Source organism: Amphiprion ocellaris, chromosome 1 (assembly GCF_022539595.1).
Source record: "Amphiprion ocellaris isolate individual 3 ecotype Okinawa chromosome 1, ASM2253959v1, whole genome shotgun sequence".
Taxonomy (NCBI): Eukaryota; Metazoa; Chordata; class Actinopteri; family Pomacentridae; genus Amphiprion; species Amphiprion ocellaris.
Window position 1 is genome coordinate 15289208 of NC_072766.1, and position 26246 is coordinate 15315453.

The 26246-nt window shown below is 41.0% G+C and overlaps 1 protein-coding gene across 7 annotated transcripts; it reads left to right on the forward strand.

The window, feature by feature from the left end:
* The first annotated feature begins 4 nt into the window (after positions 1-4).
* Positions 5-25417, forward strand: immp1l (inner mitochondrial membrane peptidase subunit 1). Of its 7 annotated transcripts, none has more exons than XR_008602041.1 (7): positions 6814-6924; positions 7016-7104; positions 7309-7435; positions 13071-13181; positions 13763-13864; positions 17285-17328; positions 23729-25417. XR_008602041.1 is itself a non-coding variant. In XM_023282954.3 (6 exons), the coding sequence occupies exons 2-6, from the start codon at positions 6820-6822 to the stop codon at positions 13841-13843; spliced, it is 513 nt and encodes a 170-aa protein (XP_023138722.1). In that variant the 5' UTR covers positions 5-113; positions 6814-6819; the 3' UTR covers positions 13844-13927. The 7 variants fall into 7 exon arrangements, 5 of the variants coding, with proteins under 5 accessions (XP_023138722.1, XP_035810012.2, XP_054867501.1 ...); XR_008602042.1 differs by having other exon boundaries at positions 25281-25417; XM_023282954.3 differs by lacking the exons at positions 17285-17328; positions 23729-25417 and adding an exon at positions 5-113 and having other exon boundaries at positions 13763-13927.
* The last annotated feature ends 829 nt before the right edge of the window (positions 25418-26246 follow it).

Consider the following 26246-nt stretch of genomic DNA (forward strand, 5'->3'; position numbering starts at 1 on the left):
TAAAACTCGACCAATGAGGACAGCGATTGTTATGACGCCGCTCCTGGAAGTTGTCAAGAGGAAGTTCAATTTGTTATGGGAAGTGCGTGGTCGGAGCGTCGAATCACACGTTGGTACGTGAGTAAAGCTCCATTGAATATTACAAGTTAGCAGCAGTTATTTGATATTTATCTATGTTTTATGCATAAAATTCGAATTTATATTTTCGTGGCAGCAACTAGAAGCTATTTAGTGCGTAAAAATATCGTGCTTAGTGGCTCTGTGCTGCTATGACCTTGTTAGTTCATTGCATAACCTTACAGTCGGAATATTGCTTTACCAAAACAGTTCCTTGGCTTCACTCTGTTCCTATTTCATTTTAAATAATCAGAATAGATTTACCTGCAATTGAACGTGTTTGTCAGTGCATGGTCATAGCAGAACAAGCTGCATATACGGTCTATGCTGCATGCACAGCACTCTATTCTAAATTGACTCATTGTGTGATGCTTCATCTCACACTGCATTTTTTTAAAACTGAAAGCAAGAAAGAGCATATAATCTGATTAACACACTAACATGTAAATGTGTAAATGAGTGACAATACGCACACCTGCATGCAAAGCAGCTGTAACTGCAAGAAAATGTACTATTTTAGGGGAGGTTTCCCTTATTAAATTCAGAATTTGCACAAATATTTATTTAACAAATTATCAAATTGTAAAAATGTGGCATATTACTTAATATATGTGTAATTACAGAAAAGCTTGTTGCTTGTGCTTCAGTGATAAATTTCAAGAGATTATATTGCGTTGTTGGTCGTAGTGGATCTATATTTGCACTGTTCTATTCTAAACACATATATTCTATTCTAAACATGCAGTGACAAATATTGTGTCACTGCATGTTTGAAAATTACGGGGATTATTTCACCGGAGGTTTACTTTTTAAAATTATAATATGTGCACATATTAAAACATGTAATTAAACACAAAACAAAATAGCAAAATGCAAAAATGTGATACATAGAGTCCAAATATTGAAAAACAACAGAAATGCTTGGTACCATTGCTTCAATGTCAAATTTTAAAGGAGTTTATTGTGACCTTGCTCATAGTGTATCTATACATAAAGTACTGTCCTACAAGAAAGTATATCATAATAGTTGTATTATCTCTCCTCTGCCCCCCCCCCCCCCCCCCCCTCTATTATTACCCAGGACTTGGCCTTTATAATAAAAAAAAAAAGATGTATCTCATATCCTTAGTTCAGGGTAAGTTTTATATAATATAATTGTAATTCAGAGGTTATGTTTGCATTTCTTTAGGTGCATCATAATTATACAGAGCATCTTGTTTTGCCTGTGCAAGTGGTAGCAGTTTGTATTGTGTGTGTATTTGCCAATATATTCACTCTGACTGTTTCCAACCAATGGATAATACCAAATGGATGGCAAGCCCTTTTCTAGTATTTATTTTTTAATTTAATTTAGCATACTAAAGAGGCATTTAGCATCTAGCTAAATATGAGCTTTTCTGCAACACAAAATCAATGAATATTATATTCTTTTAACAATATGTAAGCACATTGTGGCTGCTTTGTGACATTCTGTTGTCTCCAACAGTAACAGTAAATGCATACAAGAGTTTTTAAGTGAGGTTCGGCACTTAAATATAGAATGTAATGCAGCACTCCATTAAACTGCTTTGATTTCAGGGTCCTTGTACTGTGCATGCTCATTCTGTTAGTTTGGGCAAAACGCTGGTAGGAAAGAGGCCAGTTTAATTTGAACAGTATAATGTCCACTATTAATACTGGTTGACTGATGACTGATCGGTGTTATCCTTAAGACAGCTGTAAAAAGCTTTGTGTGACAGAGAGGGGCCAGAGGCAGCACAAGATCGCAGGATGCTGTGATGCTCCAGAGGAGGCAATCTTCCAACTGCTCACTTTACAAATGCTCTCAGCAGACAGTCCTGCTGTTTTGACAGCACTGTTGAGATTTATATTTGCTGACAGGAGACCAAGGGAATATATCATGACTGACAACACTGGGCATTGTGGAAAGCCTATATGAGACAAATAGGATGCGCTGACTGACCTGCATCTTCGAGGGGAGGAGAGCCTGCTTCAACAGTGCAGCATGCAGGATGCATGAGTTCCTTTTCTCCACATCTTCTGTGCATTGTCAGTCAGCTAATTACCAATTCTCTGAAGCGCCACTGTAACCCTTGAGGTCTATTTAGTGTGTGGTTGTGTACACAGAGCAGCCAATTGCACAAAAATGACACAAATTTCCCCCTTTTCAAAGTGTCATCTGAGCATGTAGGTGTTTTTTCTGCAGTGTTTTTGTCAGTTCTATCAGTCACTGTATCTGATTAAGCCATATAATGGCAGCAGTCATAACATGTCAGACCTTTCCTGCTCAGATTGTTTTGTTTCTTCAGTCTAATTCTGCCATCACTATGGCACTGCGAGAAGCAGTCGTTTTCTTGTGTCCGGAGGATGCAAGATTATAATCAACATGGTCCGTATTTGTTTTGCTAGCATTGAAAGGAAAGTAATATTCTAAGGGCACGAGTACAATAAGCATAGGGCAGGTTTTGTACATAGCTAGGATTCGACTTGTTCCATTTATTCAACATCCCATATTTTGAATAGCTTTATTTTTGTTTCCTGGGATTTTTTTTGCCGATGAAGCACTAAAATACAGTGAGTTGACCTATTGAATAGAGACATATCAACAATATATCTACATAAAACATGCTCATGTGGAATTAAAGGAAGCCACATTCTAAAAAAATGTAGGTTAGTGTTTCATATGAGGTGTCTGTCATTAGCTAGTGTTAAAATACACCAGGCTGTATCATGAGCTGGGCAGTGCATAACCCAAACTCCTTTGTGAATCTGATACAACACCTGATAAGATCTCTAAAGTCTCTCAGCACCAGGCCACCACCACGCAATCACTTGCGTTCAATACAATAAGGCTTAGTGACTGATTTTTTCCATTCAATATAATTGGCTGGGGACTCTGTCAACCTACACTTCCTTTCAATTCATAGCAGTTGTATTCATATCACTTGGCTGTTATTTGCTCTGGCTGACCCATTGATTGTAGGTTTAAACCCTCAGCTCCTCAAATAGTAACCTCGCTCAGCTGTTTCGCGGCTGTGTTGCCGTTAGCAACAATGAAAAGAGCAATATGGAGATCAGTCCCTTCAATTAAGCCTCTGATAGAAGGCCGACTTTGGAAAGATGGAGGCTAGACATAGTGCTCTGTGACTTTTACATCTGTCACTCCCCATCCAGCCAGGTGTCTGTGTTTAAATCAGAGGGATTATCTCTGATTGCACTGATAGCTGAAACAGACCCCCCTGGTTGCCAAACCTCCGCCTTTTTATAGCTCACATTAAGATCAAATCAAGCTCTGCGCAACAGGACTAATGCCTCACCCTCCCTTGCCTTCTGCTGCCCAGAGGAAGACATCAGAGGTGGGATTCATCCCTACTCTGGTCTGCCTGCTCCTCCAGACTCCCTTCCATCTGGGATCCTCTGGGAGAAGAAGAATATCTGACAAGGGGCTCGTAAGCCTCTTAGCCCCCCTGTTGCCCAGTTCTCTCTCAGCCCATGTTTTCCTAATTTAGTTGTGTAAGAAGTCCACTGCAAGGCCCTTGTGTGCTGTTTGGATTGAAATTCTCTTTGTGGTTCTAATAGACTGGCCATGTATATCAATTAACACTACTCAGCCATGGCAGGGTCAAATCTCTTGAGACTACCAGCAGTAATTCCTTACTGAATCATTCCGTATGGCTCCATTAATGTGTATATAATTGTCAATTTTACTGTGCTGTTGATTTAACTTTTTTCTTTGTTTGCTATTCCTTCATTAGTTGGATTCTAATCAATATTCATTACTTACGTTAATTAGCTAAACTCAATTGAAGTGGGTGCATTGGAACACTCAAAAAAATCCAAGGATGCGACATATTGTCTTTAATTTCTCAGTATATAAATTATAATTAAATCTTTTAATTGAGTTAATGACATTTGCAATAGCTATCTTTAGCTCACAACCTTTTAGAAATGCCATATGGCCATCTTATTACAAGATAAATTTCTCAAACATTGTTAAGGTCATTTCTTAGTTTTAATCCTGAAAAAGCATCACATGCAGAGGTGAAAGAACAACAACTTTCCAAATGCTTATCAGTTTTTAATAGACTTCTGTGTTTTTCTACTTCTCTGTCCATTATAGCAGTGTTCAGGAAGCCTTTTTTCATTCATGGCAGTGCAGATGACAGAAATACACCTTGCTCACATTTTGTTTTTGCAGTGTCTCAAATTGTTTGCTTAAAATGCTTCTGACAGCTGAGCGGACACAGTGATCGATATTCTCACTATTTGTAGCACTTTATGCTCATATTTTGTACTGCAAACAAATATTTTCCCCCATTCATCTTCTTGTGATTGCTCTGAATGAACGGGGCTCCCTTAGCAAGAGGATCAGAGAGTTAAACACACAATAAGATGTTTCCATAAGCAGCTATTCATTTGGGATCTTCCTCTTTTCCCCACTGTAGCGCTGTGCTGTGACAACAGGAGGCCAGTGGCCACAGATGGGTCTGCAGAGAGGGCTGCACTGGCTTCTTTTTGTTTTCCCATGAACATGTTTGCCGTGTAATCCTGGATTAACAGAGAGACTTTGTGTTAATTTACAGCTGTACTACAGCATTCAATTAATATCCCCCAACACACACATGGTCTGGGTATTAGTGGTAAGCGATAGTGTGGGTTGTCTGACACTTGGCCGTGGGGAATTAGAGGTAATAGAGATCCAATCAGAGGTCTCAGTGGATGTCCACCTTATTCTGAATCCCAAAGGAGTCACTGCAGCTCACATATATACTTTCTATGTGGCACGTAGGTAGTGCTATTGTTTGTGCACATTCACACACCATCACCCCACATGCACACACACAGACACACACTATCAATGACAGAGGGTGCCTCAGAAAACCAGGCGGCTGCATATGGACTCTCTTGATATCAGTCACTGGCCGTGTGATCTTGTTATGCAAAGTCCCTTAATCCCTACCTATGATGAATGCATGCTGGAATGGAGGGGGTGATGAAACAGAGATACGAGGGCAGCTGTATGGGAGGCTGTCCACTGTGCTTTGCGAATAAGTGCTAACAAAGATTCCTGATCCCCAGTCTAGCAGAAGGAGGAGCACATGTGAGATCATTTCTGAGAGTGCATTACAGTGCCACAATGACAGAGATGCTGGTAGAGGGAGCTGAGAGCAAGACAAATAGAGATGAACATGTTGCCTTAGTGCAGACCTGGGATTCACATTAACCTTTAGACCACTTGCTTCCCAACAGAGGAATTATAGGGCCAGAGGTGTTATTGTACCAGCTGGGGGAGGACTGAGTTTATAGGTCCTGTGGAACAGGACAGGAGACCAGAGCAGTCTGCCACTGGAAGGGGGCACTTCATTTGGGCCCTGTGCTGAGCATATATATGTCCCCCTTCACCTGCTCAGGCTCTGTCACTCGCAGTAGCGGGGAAAAGCAGAGGGTTGCCATGGGTGATTGGGGAACAGAGTAGAAACGGAGTAGCAGCACACAGGGAGGTGAAAGGATGGAGTTAGTCTTTTCTGGATCAGAAAGGATGGCGAGTGGGCCAAAGAGACAAACCATGCTAGGGATGAAAGAATAGATAGAGGGTTTAATAGGTGAAGTGTAGTTGGAATGAATGAGAGAGCATTGTGTGTGTGTGAGAGCAGAGTAGAGGGGGGTAATGGGATTAGGGGTAACACCTTTGGCAGGGCTCGGAGAGCCACCTGACACCCGGTCTGTTGGGAACCTGGGGAGAAGGGGGGTGGAGGTGGTGGGGCAAGGGAGAAATTGGGGGTCTAATCCTTGTCCATCTTTGGGAAGTCATTCCCAGAGCTCTGAGGATTTGGGGCTTTGGTTTCCGCTCTGCTTGCTTTGGTTAATAATACCCTGGGAGGGAGAGAAGACATGGAGAGAGAAAGAGTGAAAGAGACAGAAGGAATAGGGGAGATGGAGGAAAAGATTTCTTTACCCTGTGGAGGACTGGCAGGACGGCAGCTAAAAGAAAATGTTTGAAGTGCAGACTAACATCTAAGCCAAGCAGCATCTTTTGTTATACTGTTTCTGTTTGTGTACATGCAGGTGTGTGTGTCTGTGTGTGTGCCTGCGTATGCACTCTGCATGACGGTGTGTAAATACTGGTTTACTTTCCTCTGTTCATCCCACAGGTTGCAACTTGAGTAAAAGTCAATAACCTGAGTGTGGCTAAGGTGTTTGCTTAGAAGATACATGGACAGTCCTTGTGTCTGTTCGTGTGACAGTGTTGGCAGGGCAGTTGTATGGGTGCTTGGGTGTCTTTGTGTTTCTATGGTGCTGACAGAAGTTGATAAATGCTCTAATGATTGTGGCGGTAGTGGAGGCAGCAGAGTGTCAGGGACTAGCTGTGGACAGCGCAGAGCTGCTTGGCTGGATGTGTCACAGCTTCTGTGTTTGTCCATCACCTGAGCACAAGGTGTTGATTGGTCCATCCTACGCAGGATCAAAGTTCAGGGCAGTTTTCTGGTGTGAACTGGCCGCTCAGCCTCCGAGAATGAAACACCAGAGAATGTGCCATCTTAGCAGTAGGCCAACTGTGACAACCTTGTCCACACCTTTAAAAATTCAACCCCAACAGCTTTTGTTTTTAGAAAATCCTGTAAAGGACATAAGCCTACCATAAATGGAACAGATATGCACATTGTACCTTAAACCTGTGGTTGTTTTGTTCTGTAGGTGGAGATGTTCAGGCGAGTGCTGGGAAAGACTTTGGGCTTTGTGGGTTACACAATCCAGTATGGCTGCATTGCACACTGTGCCTTCGAATACATTGGAGAATTTGTAGTGGTTTGTACTGTTATTTTTTTTCTCTCAAACTTGTATCAATTTGTCTATGTGCAGTAAATAATTATGTATTTTTCTTGTTGTTTTGATTCAGTGTTCAGGTCCATCCATGGAGCCAACCATCATCAACCATGATGTCGTTTTCTCTGAACGGATGAGTCGTCATCTTTGTAAAATACAAAAGTAAGTTTCAGTCAGAGAAATAAAATGCAACAAGCATTCACAGTTTACATTTCAGAATTATGTGTGCTCATTTTTTTTTTCCTTTTTGTGCTCCTGAAAAGAAAGGATGACAACAATATCCAACATACGTATGAGATATTTTGCATTTTCTGTGAATTACGGCGCACTGTTGTTAATAGTTAATTGATTTTGTTGTCTTTTCAGGGGTGATATAGTAATTGCAAAGAGTCCCTATGACCCGAATATGAACATTTGTAAAAGGGTAATTGGACTGGAGGGTGACAAGGTCTGCACAAGTTCCCCTTCAGATCTGTTCAAGACCCACACATATGTGAGTATGTTAACATCATATAAGCCCGTATTTGTTGAAGATGTCATGTTTTTGAGCTGATTTTCTTATAGATCCTGTGATTACTTGCTTTACCAAGTAAGGTTTCTGGTGGCCTCAAACAGCCACAACTCAGTGAGTCTCAGTTGAAGGGGGGAAAAAAGACTTAAAAGATACAGTGAAATAGAGAATGAATGAAGAAGGTGTTTACAACAAAACGCCTTGAAATTTAGTTTCACCCTAAAATGACAAACAGAATCTCGATGCATAATGCAAAACTGTCTCTCAGCTTTTCTTTGTGTGTGTACCACAGTCTATAGACTATCATAGTTGTTTACATTTTAGACCACACACATCCATTTTGTGTCATTGGTCAAAATATCAGCTTTTGACAACACCTATATTTCCTCAGAACAGTGATAAAACAAGGGAGTGAACAGGGGTTCTGCTGCTGAAACCACTGTCATTGCTTTTCTATTACTACTTTCCCCAACACCCACAGCTCAGGCCTGCAATCTCTCTGAAGCCTGTTAGAGTTAGTGCCAGCCGAATGGACAGACTGATGGGTGGGAGGAGGGGTGTCTGTGTGTACGAGTGTGTCTATCTGTGTGTGTGTCTGCATACGTCCACAAACCAAAGGTTGTGTTTATGTTGCATGTTTTTGAATTCATTGTGTATTTTAGAGACTATGGGCAGAGTGTTGAACGGGTTCAGCAAAATATAGCACAAGGCCAAGCCTGTAAGTGCATCTCATCAAATGAAAAAGGAAATAAATAGGTTTCCTCTTCTACGAGCTTCACCTCCACCTACAGAGGACTGAAGTTATAAGAGGCAGCATCAGTGTGTTGTGATTTATAGTCTCAGAATGTAGTGACAGATGTCTCAGTTTGAGCCATTTTAAAACTTGCCACTAGGTGGAGAGCAGCTAATATTTAGCTATAGGTCAAGTACAGGATGATGCTTATTGACTTGTGTGGACTTATATCTGTTGGCTTCCTTAAACCAGTAAAAGATTGTAACATCTCAGTGTCGTGTAGTTTGTTTCAAATTACTAAAACGCACCTCAAACACAAGTGTTTTGTATGTGTGACATCGTCCATTTGCTAATCCGGTTACAGTCAGATTCACCTGATTATTCCCTATCAGGATTGTGTGAGGTCTCGAATATGTCTAGTAAATGTACTAGGGATCCCCCCCCTCCCCATTTTTCCCCCATTTTTAAATACAACCTGTATTTAAAAATGCCACACAATGTCTTCATGACATTTAAAGCAAATGTACTGCTGAATTATCACTTAAGTCACAGATTAACTGATGTACTGCAGGACTTGACTTGAATGGTTGGAGCATATGCCACATGGGTACAAATCTCCTGCTGTGTTTCTCCATATTCCCTCTTTCTGACTGTCTCTGTCAAGTAAAGGCATAAAATGTCCCAAACACCATCGTAAGAGAAATCGTTATAATTAAATACAGTTCTCACAACTATCATGCATATTAACCCTGGTAGGGTTAAATGCAGTGGGGAGCATTTTTTGAAATCTCATGCAGCCTCAAATATACTATGCCTTTTTTTTTTTTTTTTAATAACTCCCAGGAGCAAAATCACTGGCTTTGTGTGGCCACATTTGGGGATAACTGAGAAAATGCATGCTGTTCACGTAAATATTTAGGATCCCCCAGGGAGTTTTTCTCCCAGAGGATGTATGTGTTTGTGCGCGATTATTATGATGGTGTGAGGCATATGGGTGGAGTTGTAAAAATGAAATTTGGAAGACAGTGTTAGACCCTGTCATCACCTCCTTTGTTCAGACAGACAGACAGGTCCTCTCCACCCTCAGAGATCCAACAACAGACTAATTACACTGTCACCTTTTAGGAATCATTTCTCTGTCTGAGCTATTATGTCAAAACAATGACACTTGATCCCTAATATTATATGAGAGCGAGAGAGAGACAAGACATGAGAGAGTTGGCATGTCCCCACATATTGTGTTCTTTGCAGTAAAGATAGACAGAATAATATGATGAACTCAATATTCATGTATTAAGCTGTACATAATTCCCCACCCCGATCATGTTAACATAATGAGTACTGTAATGGTGTGGCTGTTAAACAACACACCTCCCCGGTGAAGGGAGCTCCAGTTTCAGCTCTTCTCGACACGTCTCTGACAGGTACACAATGCCTGGCGTCGACCCAACCTGCAACCACAGGACGGGTGCAGTCTTCACCATCCATCACACCAGAGTTGCAGGCAGAGCTGATCAAAGTGACTCTAGCTTGTCTGGATCCTTGGAAATATGTGTGGTAGGAAATGAAAAGTGTTGATGACAGTTTCATCTGTTCCTCTGTCAAAATTAGACATGTTGATACCATTCTGTGCTAAAGTGACAAATTACTCACATATCTCACCATCCTGTCAACAGAGAAACATCTTAATTACAACCTTTAAGTGTAGGCAAAAAAAATCAAGTGATCCTCATGGTTTTTGATTTTTATTGATGCTTGAAACTGTACTTGTCTCTGAGAAGTAGTGCTAGGGAATGTGTGTTATCTGGTTTCACTATTACTTTGCATCAATCAAATGTTAATTCAAAGTTCTTCCTTTGACTTGCTTTGTTTTTTACTTCTTCACACACCTGTGACTTGCAAGGTGATATGCATAAGCTTTCGTCCTCATGCTGGCCACCGCACAGCAGGTCAAATTTCAGACTCCTTCACTTTCTCACTTTTATGAAATACTGCCTTGCTGATCCTGAAAGTACTCTGGTCTTTACTTGGGCTTAGGTTTCTCTATGAGGTCATTTGTTTCATGGGTCTCAAAGACTACATTCAAACTTAGTTCTCAATTCAGTTTTCTTGCTGAGATCCAATTTTCTTTCTTAAGTTTGGCTGTGCACTTCTTTTTTTTTTTTTAAATGTGGCCAGTATTAGATACCAGGGTGAAGTGGTCACTGTGCAGAGCTGATACACATGCACAGAAAAACAAGACATCACATGTAGCATCCTGTTGTACAGAAGAAAACATGAAGGTCACTGAAGTCAGTGTTCACAGTTTCATTTAGAAGTCGATGTTCAGTGGAAGCAGGGAAATTTGTGAGAAGTGCCACCCCAAATGCGACTTCATGAGGTCAAACAACTCTTGTCCCTCCACTGATTACCCACATCGTAGCTGTCTTCCATTTTTTTCTGTTCACAGAGAGACTGCCACGAATTCTGATTACTGAGTGACATAAAGGTGGCATGAATTCCAATATGGCTGTTCACACTGAGGTCACATTACAAAAAATTAGAACTGCATCCCTAAAGTAATTTGTGCTGTTGGCTGCACTCACATGGACTTGAGTCCTGATTATGATGGGTTTTTCAAGTGTCCCGTTTTTGTGTTGATGCATATAAACATTTTATAGCGGTTTTGGGAAATCCAACTGTGCTAGCTGGAGTAATCCAAAAGAAATTGGGTTAATGTTGCATGTGTACATCTTATCCTGGTTTCTGACAGTTACTGACTAGCTGTGCAGATGCAGCGACTTCAGCCAAACAACAAACTGAAACAGAAACCATCTGTATGACTTCCTTCTGGCTTCAGACTTCATAGGGTGGTTCATAGCTTTTCCCACTGTACCATGACAGAACATATATACTTTTTGCTTGACTGTGCTTCTGTGAACCCTAAACTGCTTAGTAACCACATCTGAACAGTTTGTACAACACTATGGCTACTCTCATCAGTAATGGAGCTCATACTGTTGTTTCCTCTGGCCTCGTTAAAGGTTCAGTTGTGTCACACAGGCGGGAAAAGGACGCCTGACACATATGGACATTTTCCCCCCACTTTGGGTCACTGAACTTTATCATGTCACGGCTGTGTATCTTCATCTACCTTTCCGTTGTCCTACACAGTGATAGCAACAGCCTTACATCAGTCAAAGTGGACAGGTTTCATATTTTCTGTTGCTCTCATCTCCAATTGCAGGTAATAAAGTGGATAAATCAAATCTGCAATGAGATGTCAGCATTTCATCGTGCATACCACAATATCTCAAAGTGGACATGTTTTCAAAAGACACAGTCAAATTAATTTAAGGTTAGACTAACAGTTACAGGAATGTCAGACTGAAGTGCTGGCAAACATCACAAGTGCCTGCACAAATAGTATTGAGTAAGTGTGCTACTACTATTTGTCATGTATAAGGGGTTGTGTGTAACCACAGTTCTCTGTGCTCTATGTAAATGGTATATCCCACATATGATGAACGCCAGGAAAAGCTTCTTAACTGGGATGCAGGTGAACATGTAAACACAATCAGTGTTATGAAACAAACAGATCAGAACCACATATGTGCAAAAACAACAGATTTGGGCCACTTTTTCCTTGAACATACCCCAAGACAAAGTGGATTATGTTTGTGTGTGAAGTTGTTGCACCAAATTCTGGACAGACACTTGAAATTTCTTAATCACACTGCTATGTCTTTAGACTAGGCACCGTGAAAGTGATGCTTTTTAAAAAAAAAAAAGATGAGACAAACAGGGGGTTCTGGTTTGGCAGATGACAAACGGTGGTGTTTCTTTTTCCTGTGCTTGGGAGCCAGCATATGTTACCATGTTAATGAGGTGTAATGGTGAGAATCCAGCATGCTGACATATGGTTCTCAGATGACTCCTTTAATGATATTCATTTGTGTCGTTGTTATTCAGTGAGTTGTTTACCTCGTGTTAGGTCAACGTGTCACTGGCTTGTGATTATGTCACATCATCTGTCTCAATTATCAAATATGAAATGAAATGCAGCATCCCAGAGTAGGGCTGAAGACTCTAATCAGAGAGCCGGTTGATCGGAATAAGGAACGCGAGAGGAGGCGAAGACATGACGTCACCTCGGCATGGATAATATTCTGCTTCTTTATTCACGTTATTCTCTTTCCTCCAGAGGACTTTTGCCGTTAAAAAGTTAGGCAACACAAAAATAGACTCGTGGATTGTGATGCCCATTATGACAATATAATGTGTTGTTGATCCTGTCTGCACATATAGGGGGGACAGCGCACTTAATTAGGGCCTTGACAAGCCTACTCTCCTAAAGTGATGAGATTAATCATAATTGGTGTCACTGTGAATTAGAGCCCGCTTGGATGACCGCCCCACTGGCAGGTCGGACCGCGGTGGAGACCCTTGGACACTGCTGCTAGCCGCAGCTTAGCCCTCTCTCTCTCTCTCTTAGTCTTTCTCTCTGCCCAGCTATCTCAGGCCCCTCTCTGGCTTTTCCCTCCCTGGGTAAGAGGGGCGCAGATCTCAGCCAACAGCCTAATGACCCTGTTTGAAGTTCTTCTAAATCCCCACCCCTCGACCCTGCCCGTTACCCATGACCCCTCTCCTAAGACGGTGTGGGGTTAAAGAGGGACAGGCAGGTTGACGTTAAGATAGGCTGAGGAGGGAGGGATTGCTGAGGCGACTCGCTGGGGGTAGGGGGTGGGGTTAAGGTAGATTCTCACTACATCACTTTAAAGTGTTAAAGTTAAGTAGCGCTGCAGTTTCGGGCATTTGCTTTCTCAGCGATTCCTTTGTTGTAGAGCAGAACAGTCTACATTTTAATCATTTTTGCCCTCTCTCTGTGTGTGCTGATGTTTTTAGGTTCCAAAAGGCCACGTATGGCTAGAAGGTGATAACCTTAGGAATTCCACTGACTCAAGGAGCTACGGTCCAATTCCCTATGCCCTCATCCGAGGTCGTGTTTGCTTAAAGGTAACAAAGTATATTGACATATATAATATAAAAAAGACAGCAAATGTTTCCTTCTGCAATATCAGGAAGCTAGTTACGACTAGGTCTCACGTGTATGGTTTCTAGTGTCAGGTGTTGAAGTCCTGGTGGAGCCATTACTGTTTTCTTTGTTCCTCATCTGATTTTCTATTAGTCCAATATGGCCATTTTAAGCATAATTCAGAGACGCGAGTCGGTTGGAAGTTCAAAGCGAGTGTGTCTGATTGACCAAAGCCTGGACAGCATATTGTCTAGCTTTCCATTCTGCTATGTTGTCATGTCACAGGATGTCATAGCAACCACGACCCTGGAAACAGGTCAGCCAACCTTCTGTCCATCTGATTGGACAGCGGCACTCCACTGGAGGCCCTATCACGACAGCTGATGAAATAACAGGATTTTCTAAGAAGTCAAATGCATCATTAAATGCCATATTAGTAAATGTGTCTAAAATCTGCTATATGGTGTTGTGCATGAATGGTTGGAAGCACTTTATTTAGTTATGATGTGAGTCTTACCTCTCTTTTAACCCATTGTTACGGTGTTCCTTTTGTCCTATACAGCTCTGGCCACCACATAGTTTTGGGACCCTGAGTGAAAGCCCAACCAAGCGGATCATTAAAACTCAGAGTGACTCAGATTGACTCATCCACTTTGTTTACACTGTATGTTACTCTGTTTTCAGTCATTTTTGAATAAAAGTGATATTTATTTTTTAAAAAACAGTATTTAAGCATGCATTTGTCACATTTCAAAGCTATTTTCTGGTGAAAATCCTTTCCATTCATACATACTTCATTAATTGTACTGTTTTAGAACTGTCAGGCGCTTGTCATCTGGGGCTTACAGTGTGTTCATTGTAGCTGTGCTGCACTGTAGGAATAGCGTTGCGTGAGTAGTGAGTAAAGCTGTGTCTCTGTGGAGCTGCTAATGGCAGAATGGGCAGAGGGAAAGATGAGATGCACAAGGTTTATGTTGGGGATTGGGCGTGTTCAGTAATTAGACTCACAAAGAAGTTTAAAACCAATAAATTAAAGACCAAATCATACATAACAGTGCATGTCCTGGAATAGTAAGGTGCAGTTGAATTTAACTGTTGAAATTAATTGGCTCTGAAATCAACCTAAACCACATATTTACAGGATGTCTGCACATGTTTAAAAAGGGATAGCTGTCTAAATGTACAAAAAAAAATCAGCAATTACTTGTCTCTTCCTCCTTTAAAAGATGTTATTAATTTCATGTTTACCCTTTGTTGGTATTATGGTAAAACCAAAGCTCTCTGATTGTTCAATATTTCATTAGGCTGCCAAGGCAATTGAAAAAATGTTAACATTTCCCATTTAGCCATACAATATTAATATGCACTTAGTAAAAGCCTCACTCACCACTGAATACATTGTGTGTGCGTGCGTGCGTGCGTGCGTGCGTGCGTGCGTGCGTGCGTGCGTGCGTGCGTGCGTGCGTGCGTGCGTGCGTGTGTGTGTGAGAAACCAAACCTTAGTCTTACACTGAGGATGTTTACATGCACTCAGGACAGCATCATTGTCAGCTTTCTTCAGTAGCCAGACATTGTTACTGGGGAAAAGAATTAAGAGAAAACTGGTTACTGGAGATTTTTACTTGAAAAATCTGATTCCTATGATCTTATATTACAGATATACATTTAAGGTTTTGAAGGACTACATGTGTATGACACAGATTTAAACGGAAAACAAAGGTGGTAATAGCACGGGGTAAGATTATTTTATATCTGATTCAAACTAATATAAATGTAATATAAATTAGCGCAGGTGATGCAGTTTCCACCTCTGATCAGCAGGTAAAATTCAAACACAAGGAAAATCTGTGTTCTCTCACTGGAGCCTACAGCAGAGCGTCTATTATCAGATTGGAGCTGGATGGGATATATTTTTCATCAGGCTGCTGACTCTCCCAGAAAGCACTGTACTGCTGCACATTTGTAAGGCTTGCTCATCCTGCTTCTACACGGGGACATAACAGCGCACACTGAGCGTGGAAGCTCAGCTGGTCATTCTCTGAGGCAGAGAGGGACTCTTCTCCTTGGAGCTCCCCAGGGGAAGTGAGTTCCAAGCAGCCATGGGTCCCTGTCCAGCTGCTTCCTCTGTCTGGAGGGGGCCAGAGGGTCAAAGACAAGGCTCTCTGTGACACTGAATTATCTGCCTGAGTGTGATTGTGCCTGCTGGGAGGGACACTCAAGATTGTGTGTGTGTGTGTGTGTGTGTGTGTGTGTGTGTGTGTGTATGTATTTATGTGTGCATATGAAAAGTATTTATGCAAGGCTTTGCTTCAAGCACATCTTTGTTTCTCAAGGTTTTACATTCATCTGTTGCATGTCAACACGGTGCCACTGTTCAGCTGAAATGCTGACACAAGTAATCTTAGCATGCCCCTTTCAAGATACTGCCCCATAGAGGGAGCTATGGCTGTTTATTAATGCTTCTCAAGCCCTGGTGGATGAAAATCTGTGGTATGATTTAAGTAATGTTAACAAGGTTAAAACTGAATGTTCACGCCACCTCAGGTCTACTGGAATAAGTCAGTCCACCCTGAGGGGAATTTGGCACCGTTTAAGTAAAGACTGGTCATTTAGGTTTACTGATACAGTGCCTTAGTCTGAGCTGAAGAGTTCTTGCAGAAAACAGATACATGAGCTATACAGTATGGTGCTTTAGTTGTCATGCTTTGAGTTGTACCAGAGTTCCAAAGAGATGACTGGGCAGAGGTGTATATCATTATCATGCTGAGTGGGCACAAAGCTGGGAGTGGGGCAGGAAGAGATAGAGATCGGAAGAAACGGACAACAGACAGCTGTGCTGAGCTATGCAGCACTGCAGAGTCAGGCTGTGGACTGTCAGCAGGGCTGAAGTGTGTCTGCTGCCTCTGTAAGAGAAGATGAGGACAGAAGAAAAGAGTATTGTCTTAATGTTCCTGTAGAATGTAGTTATATATCTGAATAATGCTTAAAATCTGGGAAGGAATATTGATTGCATATCAAAATTGTTACTGTGGCAAAGGAAACAGATTGAGTTTTTTGTGTGGTTTTTAATTCCATATTTTCAATAACAATTACTGCAACATATTGCTTTTGTGTTTTTAAAGGAGTGCTTAATTCATTTAGCCCTGTACTCCATGACACTATCAAACAAATGCTCAGCAGTTAAAAGGGATGAAAATCAAGGTAGCATGAACAAAGATGTCCTTTTTTAAATTATGTTGTCCCTCATATTTAAAACCTGATGCCTACAATGGCCACAATGCAACCCATCAGGGTGGTTTGAGATTCAGCTGTGTTACTTTTTTTACAACTGTTGTAACCTAAAGCAGAGATGAGGAGCTTGTTTCCATGTAGCTACAGAAATCTAGTAAGCTTGTTTCTCTCAAAATCCACATCTGCAGATCTCTTTACATTTTCAAACGTGTAGTCTTTGTACTCAACTGATGCTTCCCGGAGGCAAAACACCAGATTTTTCTGCAGCTATCTTCAGAAAATATTTTTCCTCACATGTAGGCCTAGTTGTACAAGACCTGTGAACACACTTTGATGTGTGAAATCACTGAAGTTCCCGCTTTTGTAGTTTCTGCATTGAAAATCATTGCATTAAAGCTGCTGTGTCCAGAAACTTTTTTAAACTATAGATCAAATTGCTTTCTTCGTTTGAACAGTCATTAGCAGCAGTCAGGGGAGTACTAGGCCACAGCTTTCTGAGGTCTGTCATCTTCTTCACTTTTCATGCTATTTTGCCTTTGGCTCTAACTTTAACTGACGGGGCCTAATAGCATTTATGACTTACTTGGTGTCCAAATCCTTGGCAAGCCAGTCATTACAAATTCATCACTTTGTTGCTGCTCTGCCACAGACTATGACCCTTTGAAGACGAGGGTTTCCTTAAATTACCCTAATCTTCCTATTGCGTTCAGTGACAAAATTAAGACATCATATTGCTTCTATAAATTGCCCTTTTTGAAGTTAATGAACAGTGGCTGTTGGTTTATTGTCTTGAGCTTGTTTTCATATGCTTACTAAGAGCCAAACTTATCTACTTTGTGTTTCTTTCTTCCAGCCAGTGGAGATTGTCTGAAAATATTCCACAACTTTCAATACCAGGTATGAAACTCAATCTCAAATTGTTATTAACTCAGCGCAGGGTACTCATATTTGCCCTATCTTCTGTATTTCCTAAAACTGTCACACAAACAAAATAAAAGAGTTAAGAAAGAGGAAAATGAGAAATAACTGGAGGGGCAGAAGGAACAAAAGGGAACTGGAGTGGAGAAGAGTTGAATATGAGGCAGAGACTGCAAGACAGGCAGTATCTGTTTGCTTGATTCCTTAGTTCGTTTCAGGTTAATTGAATTCTTTAAAAGTGCAAAGACACGTGAAAGAGGAGAGCAGGAGATATGGGTAAAGAAAGGAAGAGAGCTGCCCGTCACTGGTAATGGCATGGTTTGTTTGTTTTCATATCCATGGTAGAGAACGTGACCCAAAAGTAAAGTTGGGTCAGATGCTGCAGCATTACTCCGACAGCCAAATGTCTCTCTTAGTGCTGCCTGTAGGCAAAAATATCTCCATTCTAAAGATATACCACTAGCAGGAGCTTACTCACAAAAACCTATACAGCCTTCATCCCACTAAACTTTTGCTTGTTTGATACTTAAACTAAGTTGAAGTCGCATCAATCACGCCGCTGCATGAACTCAATCATGCTGCAGTTTTCCTCCTACTCTCTTTGCATATATCTGCTCTGTTGATATATTCTGTTTTCACTGTTTTCACTTTTTTCCCCCATCCGCTCATGTTGCCGTTAGCTGATAAGGGAATTGCTCCTTTCATTGACGGATCCTTTCATTCTCTCTTTTAATCAAGCCTGTTAGTACTTCTTAATTAAGACATCACAGTTGCGTTTGATCACTCTTGCTCTTCTGTGTTTGTGTGTAAAAGGGATGCAGAGAGAGAGAGTTGAGAGGAGGAGAAAGACAGTGGGTATCCTCCACCAGTCTCTATTCTGTGTGTGAAGATGACTGCACAGCTTCAATTGGGGCAGATACACCTCCTCCAGCTCTGTTCTGCCAGCCCTTGAGGCTTGTGGTGTGTACATCTCCCAAGCCAACAGGCGTCAACCTCCAGAGATCCATACTAGACAGATGGTATTGGAGGCTGGGTAGGATGGCTATCGAGCTCCCTACTGTCAGTTTGTTGTGATGATCACACACACCAGGCTGTCAATACTCACAGTCCACTAATCAAAGAGTAACTGAAAAACACAAAGACTATTTAAAAGGCAAAACATAACTTTTTGCTGGTTTTCATTAAAGAAGTGAAACTATCAGCTTCTTAAAGGAGCACTTGGGTATTTTTTGCTTGTGTGGATAAAGCAGCAGGACAGTGAAGCTAAAGGTTTGACAGTAACATTAGCCTCCCTTTGGCCTTGGTGTTTTTTCCCCCTAAAGGCAGTCGACACTATGAGTGCTTCTTCCTGCTAATGGAGCGGGTGGGTGGGATTATGTGTGTGTGCGAGCTGTGAGGCCTCTGCTGTACATACAGTACACTCACTGAGGATCCAGATAGAAAGCTATGGGACCTCTATCCTTGGGCAAGGAGTGATGCAGGAAGGGGGGAGGGCAGGGTGACAGAAGCCTGAGTCGGACGGCCCTGACCTACATCCCTTGTTGCTTAATAGAGGGATGGAGAGGGTAATTGGAAGATGCACATTTGCTGTTGTGGATAGTGTTTTCTGTCCAAAACTAGAAAGGTGTTTATTCTGTTTGTCAACCAGAGTTGATAAGACAAGCTTTGACTGAAGATCACAATGATTTTTTGCTATTATTGTCTTTAAAAAAAACATGCATCTAATGGCTGCATTACAGATGCAAACTAAAGTATGTGAATCTGTCTTTAACTCTGATGGTCAGTCAATTAATCAGTGAGTTGATGTGTGCTTGTGAGTCAAAATAAGGTACACCGTGCATGTGTGTGTTTGTGTGTATGTGGTCCCCCTGGCATGTCCTGGATCCCGTAGCAGGATATGCAGCCCTTTCTGCCTGGTTTACTGATGGGGGCTGTTCGGCTTCCAGACAATTTAGCAAAGGAAACTCTGTGCAACAAACATAAACAGACAGAGACTGATCCAGGCAATAACGGGGAGAGCACACACACAAAAGAAACACACAAACACACACAGAAGTGACACATGTGTGCACACATGGGGTGCTGTATAAAAAAGCTCAGATGTGATTCCGGATAGCTACTTCTCAACTTTCTGTGCTGTCGCCTCTTCAAACCGAGAAGCAAAACTCCTTGACATACTACCCGAGCCCTGTCTTGTATTTTCTCACTGCTTCCCCATTTTCTGTCTACAAGCTGAAGATTCTCCTTCTCCGGATTAGAGCTCGCAGCCTTTCTTTCTCTCAACAAGCAGTGCATTTGCCCCTAAGGTAGAGGAGGATGGGGCAAAGAAAGAGAGGAGAGAAAGAAAGGGAGAAAAAAAGAGAGAGAGGGTCGGGATGGAAAACAACTTAGATCCTTAGAGCGGGGCATGGGCCCGAGTGGTGATGGAGAGCTGGCATGGGGAAGCAGAGCATTGCGTGCGTGTGTGTTTGTGTTCCTCTTCGGTCACTGTAGTTCAAAAGCTGAACTGTGTCCAAGCCTTGGTAATGATGCAGCCGGCCACAACAGACTACAATAACCAACAGTCTATTGCTGGCCAATTACTGTCTGCCACAATTATATTTCCAATTCAGAGGTAACAAGGGAAAGTGGCCCAACTCAACTAATCATTTCGAGCAATTACTTTTAAAACTAATTAGAATGTCAGGTTTGGCTGTGCGTGCCTAAGCTTGGGGGAGGTTTTTGTTTGTGTTTTTGTTGCTGTTTTCACTTTGTCAAATGGGTGGACTTGAAAGGAGAGAGCAGGAGGAGGGGGCAATATCAGCAACAGCGCAAGCCAAACATCAACCACGGCCATGGATTGAGAGACTTGGTCATTATGGGAGTTTTGTGAGTTCGGGGAATCCGTTGTGTAAGAGAAAATGCGGTGTTCGTTCCGTTGATGCCAGGCACTTTTGGTAGACTGGTAAAATGAGTTCTTGGTGATGTCAGCTGAAATGCTGTGAGAGAGCGAACAGACCACAGATCTGTGGAGCCTCTGACCTGAAGAGAGGGAGAGGGGAAGGGAACATAAAAAAGACTTTTCTTGAATTCACCAGAAGCTGAATGAAAAGGGGAATTCTGAGGAGTAGCACTGCAACAATCATGTGTGTAGAGAAGATAAAAAAAGCATACATTTCTGATATAGACAGAGCAATAATATAGTATTATTGCTGATTGATGGATTACATAAACTGGAAAGATTTTGCTTCAAACATGAGCAAACTAGTTTGTTTGATTTCATGCACTTATTTATACTTGCTTATACAACATTGTGATTAATAAACACTGCGGTTAATGTATGTATTTGTTCAAACAGATATTGTGGCATTGATTTAAACTACATTAACACTATGGAATAAACCAAAAACACAATTTCATCAAATGCATCCATTTAAATGTGCAATATCAATATTTTCCAAGAAATAGAATATCCTTTGTGCAATACTGTAAATTTCCATATTGAGTGTTTGCAATATCTGAATTACAGAGGAGTCAGTACAACATCAACCATACTTATGAAGATTATTTTGGTTTTTCGACTGATGTCACCATTTCTTGCACTATTCCCTTTGCTGCTGTAACACTGCACATTATCCTGCTGTGGGATTAATACAGGCTTATCTTATCTTAAACCCTGAGATTCAAGAGTTACATCTAAAGTTTATTGAAAATAAAAATGATATTTTGAACTCAAGAAAACTGTGACTCAGGTTCTGTTTAATATGCAGCAGGTGTGTTGATAAACGGTGTTTTAGGAAATTGTGCGATCAAATCAAGCATCTCATGCCATGAAGTGAATGATTTAAGAAACTAAGAGATGTAATGGACATGCTCCAACCAAGTGAAGCAGTCTGAAGGAGAATTATATGATAGCATACCAGTGTATGTGGGTGCATTTAGTGTGTGCGTGTGCATGTGTGTGTGTGTGTGTGTGTGTGTGTGGGTGTGTGTGTGCATCAAAGTTTCCAATCGGAAAATCTGCAAGATGGGCTGTGTTATATATTTTATGAGTCTTGGGGTTTCTTTTTATACCATACCATTCTTAGACACGCAAATACCTGATATACATACAGCTGGTTAAGACACCCACTTACACACGCGGTGACTTGTAAATGTAAAAAGCTTGCTTTTAAAGAAGTGGATGGTCCACCTTAGTGAAACTGATTCATCCAGTAATGCACATGGGGTCATGACAACTCACGCAAGTGTAGTGACACGTTATTTAATGTAAATAACTCCTGCGTTAACAGTGACCTTATTTCATGGAATTGATTTAGTGTAATAACTTATATTCCATCCTAACAACTGCTAAAAATAATGTACATAATTGATACAAAGGTTATGGTATTAGTGGTTTCAGGCAATGACGACAGAGACCTCGTAAACAAGAAGAAGTTGATATTTTCTTTTCTTTTATTATAGTGCATATGTAGTATTTTATAATACACATAACCTTCCTGGTGATTGTGCCATCTGTCACTGAAGGTTGTGTTAATTATTCTTGTCTGTCCCTTGTGTTAATATTTTTATGTCCATCATAGCAAATGTGTAATACAATTTAAAAAAAAAAAAAATCCTAGAAATTTGCATTATTCAGTGTTGGCTTTGGGTCATGAGTGTCCAGATACACACACACACACACACACACACACACACACACACACACACACACACACACACACACACACACACACACACACACACACGCACACACACACACACGTACAGTACACAAACAAACAAACAAGAACACACTAAAATGCCCCTAGTAGTTGTCATAACAGACCACCCCTGATGGAGTGATGTCTCATTAATAGACGGCTTGCAGCAACAGAATGGCGTTACCTCTCCCACTTTTTCAGGGCCATGGTGACAGTTCTGATTTTATCAACAAGCCCATTGGATATGAAACAAGTCAGGAGGTTTCTGTAAGGTATAATTACATTTTAGAGAGGGTGCACTTGAAGGTATGGCAGTATAAGAAATTGTCATCGGCCAACGGAATTAAAGCCTTTATGCTCTTATGTAAAGAAAACAACCATTTCCCCCTGTTATGCACTGCAAGTGGATGTTTAAGCAGTTTAGCCAGAGTATTCCCAATATGAGGCTTAAAGCGATGTTGAAGAAAACATACTTCAGTTGTGAGTTCTTGGATGGATGTGGACATTTGGTAAATGCTGAATTTCCACAAATGCACATAATTATATCCAGTTGCTGCCTCTGCAGTATTCTAGCTTCTGTACTATGACCTGTAGAAATGAAACATCAAATACTGTACATACACAAATATTCCAACAGTCTAACTGATTCTTTTTTAAGTTGATAAATCTAAGTCATTTAATGCATTTACTTAAAATTTATATGAACATCAGAAAAGTTAATACCTAAGTAAATACTTTGAGGTAATTCTTATTTATACACAGATTTGTGAATGGAACTCAAATGCACTTCCACTGAAATGCCTCTTGTTTTTACACAGTTCAGCCAATTTATATTGGGCTATTTATTGTTCCACAAAAGGACAGTTTGTAGCAACACATCATTAAAAAAAAATCTTTAACACGATTAACAAAAAACATAATTGGAAACATTAAAGGAGCTGCTACTACTGTGTGAATGCAATACATTATACAATGAAAGGTCTGTGTGATGAAAAAAATACTAAACCATGAAATAAATGGCTGAAGCTGTCAATGGGCAGTTCATATTTGGGAGTGATCAATGCACATATAGAAACCTTTTGCAAATATTTGCCCTTTGTGTTTGCTACCTAATTGGAAAATTGCAGTTGGGAATTTGTATTTCTAATGTGAATGGAGAAATACATAAATACATTGCATTTAACGTAGGGCATTATCTGATTTTCTGTTGTCTACTAGAGTCTTCATGTGGACATTTTTCATCAATTTATTGTTTAGAATATTAGTCACAGAGGTGTTTGTTCTTTCTTCTGTGCAGCTTTTTTTTCAAGCAGTGATGGATGAATGATTTAGACTCAAAGTTACAAATTAAACAAATTGAGAGGGGGAATGCACTTTATTCTCATAACAATTTGTTTCATGTGATTGCACAGTCATGTAATTATCATTGTGGTAATTACTAATTAGGTAAAAAGGGATCCGCAATTGTTATTATTTCTTATCTATTGCTCTGGGGGCAGAGATGGAAAAATAGTTGGAGAGAACATTCCAATGTTTATTTACTACTTTTGTGCTGCTTGTTGTCCTTGCTGATCCGCAATTAGCTGACCCATTAAAATGCCTTACTATTCACAATTACACATCTGTAATTGATGTTTTTCTCCGGTTCCCTTGACCAGTCCTTGTCCGAACATCATGCCCATTATGTTCACTGTTAGGATCTACAGGCTGCGGATTTTGTCCAGAATTTTCCTTCGGTGGGCAAACTGTGACGGGGGAGAAATCGAGATGGAAGAAAGAGAGACACGTAGAGAGGAGGGGCAGCAGCAACCAAAAGTGGGAAAAGAGGAGAGGTACTTTGATTGACAGTTGTCTGGCCTGGTGCCTGCTGAGGTTGTTCCCCCCGCCGACTGCTATTATCAGCTGAAGGACTTCCCCATCGCCTTGGCAGCAACTGTGTCACCCCTCTCCCCTGGAGGATGCTATCCCATTTGGGAGGAGATGAATAGGGGTCCCCTCACCCTGTATGAGGTCTCTGTGGACAGAATCTTTACAGAGGGAGCGCAGTGGAGTAAACAGACTTTATGTCAACACCAGCATCTCTGACAAAAAAAAAAAAAAAAAAAAAACAAAAACGTGCTTCTTGTATTACTTGAGTTTCAAACTGGTCCATTTGGGGATCTTGTGTGTGATATGACTGTTGTGAAAGAATGATCCATCTAAATAACTGTCCTCCACTTTTGAAATATTTTCAGATTGATTCTGATTTAAACAACACATCTAAATATGACACGTGAGTTTTTGACTTGGATTTATTGATTTTCCACCTGTGGATCTACAGCAGTGCTATTTTTAGCTGTTGTTCAGAAACAGGAATTGCAGATAAGATAAGATAAGATAAAGATAAAGTTCTTTATTTCTCCCCACTCCAGGGGAAATTTACATTGTTACAGCAGTTTTATTTACAATATATACAAGGGTGGCAAAATTTTTAACAGAAAAAATAAAAATAAAAATAAAGTTTAAAAGTGCAAAGATGTGCAGTGCAAGAATGTCTGTGCAAATTTTATGGTTTGGGGTGGTAATGATATAGTCCAGTTTATGTTAACATCAGCCAGTGATGCTGATGTTGTAAAGTCTTATAGCAGATGGGATGAAGGACCAGCACTTGTCTGTCAGTATTTGATTTTGCTTAAAAGGTATGACATCTTGATGTTGAAATAAATTGTGGTGAGAATCTGTGACTGTGCAGTAGCAGATCTGCCCTGTGTACATTTGTGTATCGACAGATGAATTATTGAGGTATAAATTCAACATCTTTTAAAAAATGCTGGGTATTAGTCATTCACTTCTGTTAATTGAAAACTATCAGTGATTTTGACAAGTAAACGATGGAGCAGCTTGTCATGACATTTGTCCCCACTTCAGCATTTAAAGCTGCGTGTCTGAGAGTATTTGAGGTGCACGGTTAATTTCTAAAGGAATGCAGACAGCTCACAGACAACACACAGACAGCTGCACTGTTAGGTGATTGGCATGTTCAATGTACTGTGTGTAATACAAGTAAATCCTTCACTTAGGCAGGTGTGTGTGTGTGTCATAGAGAGAAAGAGAAAACACCAGGAGATGCAGAAAGAAAGAAAGTGTGTGCAGGTGTCATGGACGGGTTTATTAAATTTTGTTCTTCTGACAACATCCCTGCAGCTGTGGGTGTGGAGAGCCTCTTGACTCGCTCTTAAATTTACATGTGTTGTTCTTTCTGACTCTCAGATCAGCAGTGAACAGGCCACCAGGAGGGAAAAAATCCGAGGCAGGCTGCATGTGAGTGCAGACGCCTACAGTTTGTAACCCGTGTCCAATATTGTCACATATATGATTTTCTTCTATTAAAGAGCCATCTGGGTAAATGGTTGTGCTTTTATCAGCAGCATTGTGGCCTAATGTGGTTAGTGAGTGTGATAAGTACAGAGGACAGTATCCCTGGTGAGAAACTATAGAGATGTATTGTACACCCTATGTATACCAGGACACCTGAACCCTCTCACCTGCACTGTCATCCCAGCTGTCAGCCTGCAGCAGCCTGTAGCTGACCATATTTGGATCATGCAGATATCCTCATTCCTACCCCGCCTCACACACACACACACACACACACACACACACACACACACACACACACACACACACACACACACACACACACACACACACACACACACACACACACACCAGCACACTTCACTTCCTCACTCTCAATTTAACCCTGTTGTGTGATGGGGCCCATGGTTAGGCTCCTTGCGGGTGTTAATGGCCAATGGAGCAGATATCGTAATGAGTGATCAATCTAGTTTCTTGCCGTCACAGCAACACATTAGCCATTCATACAAATTCAGTCCACTCGCCCAAGCAGAAGATCAGGATGCATATTTAATGTTTATCTTTTACAGATCTCGTTTAAGCAGACCTGTTCGTGAGGCAAAGTCTTTGAAAAGGTGGCAAAGTCCATGTGAAGCCAGCTCCTGCCTGACAGAATCAAACAAGTTCATCCTGCATCCCTCGCAGCGAGACTCTCCTTTTTAATGAAGAAGCTGGAAATGATGCATCTGTGAAATGATAACGAGATGGTTATTCTGATCTGTTAGAAACTATTTTACAATTAACACTAAAGCTTGGAACGTGTGCATTGCATCAATTAAACTAGACCAAGGAAAAAAATAAGTGGCAGGAGATGAAAGA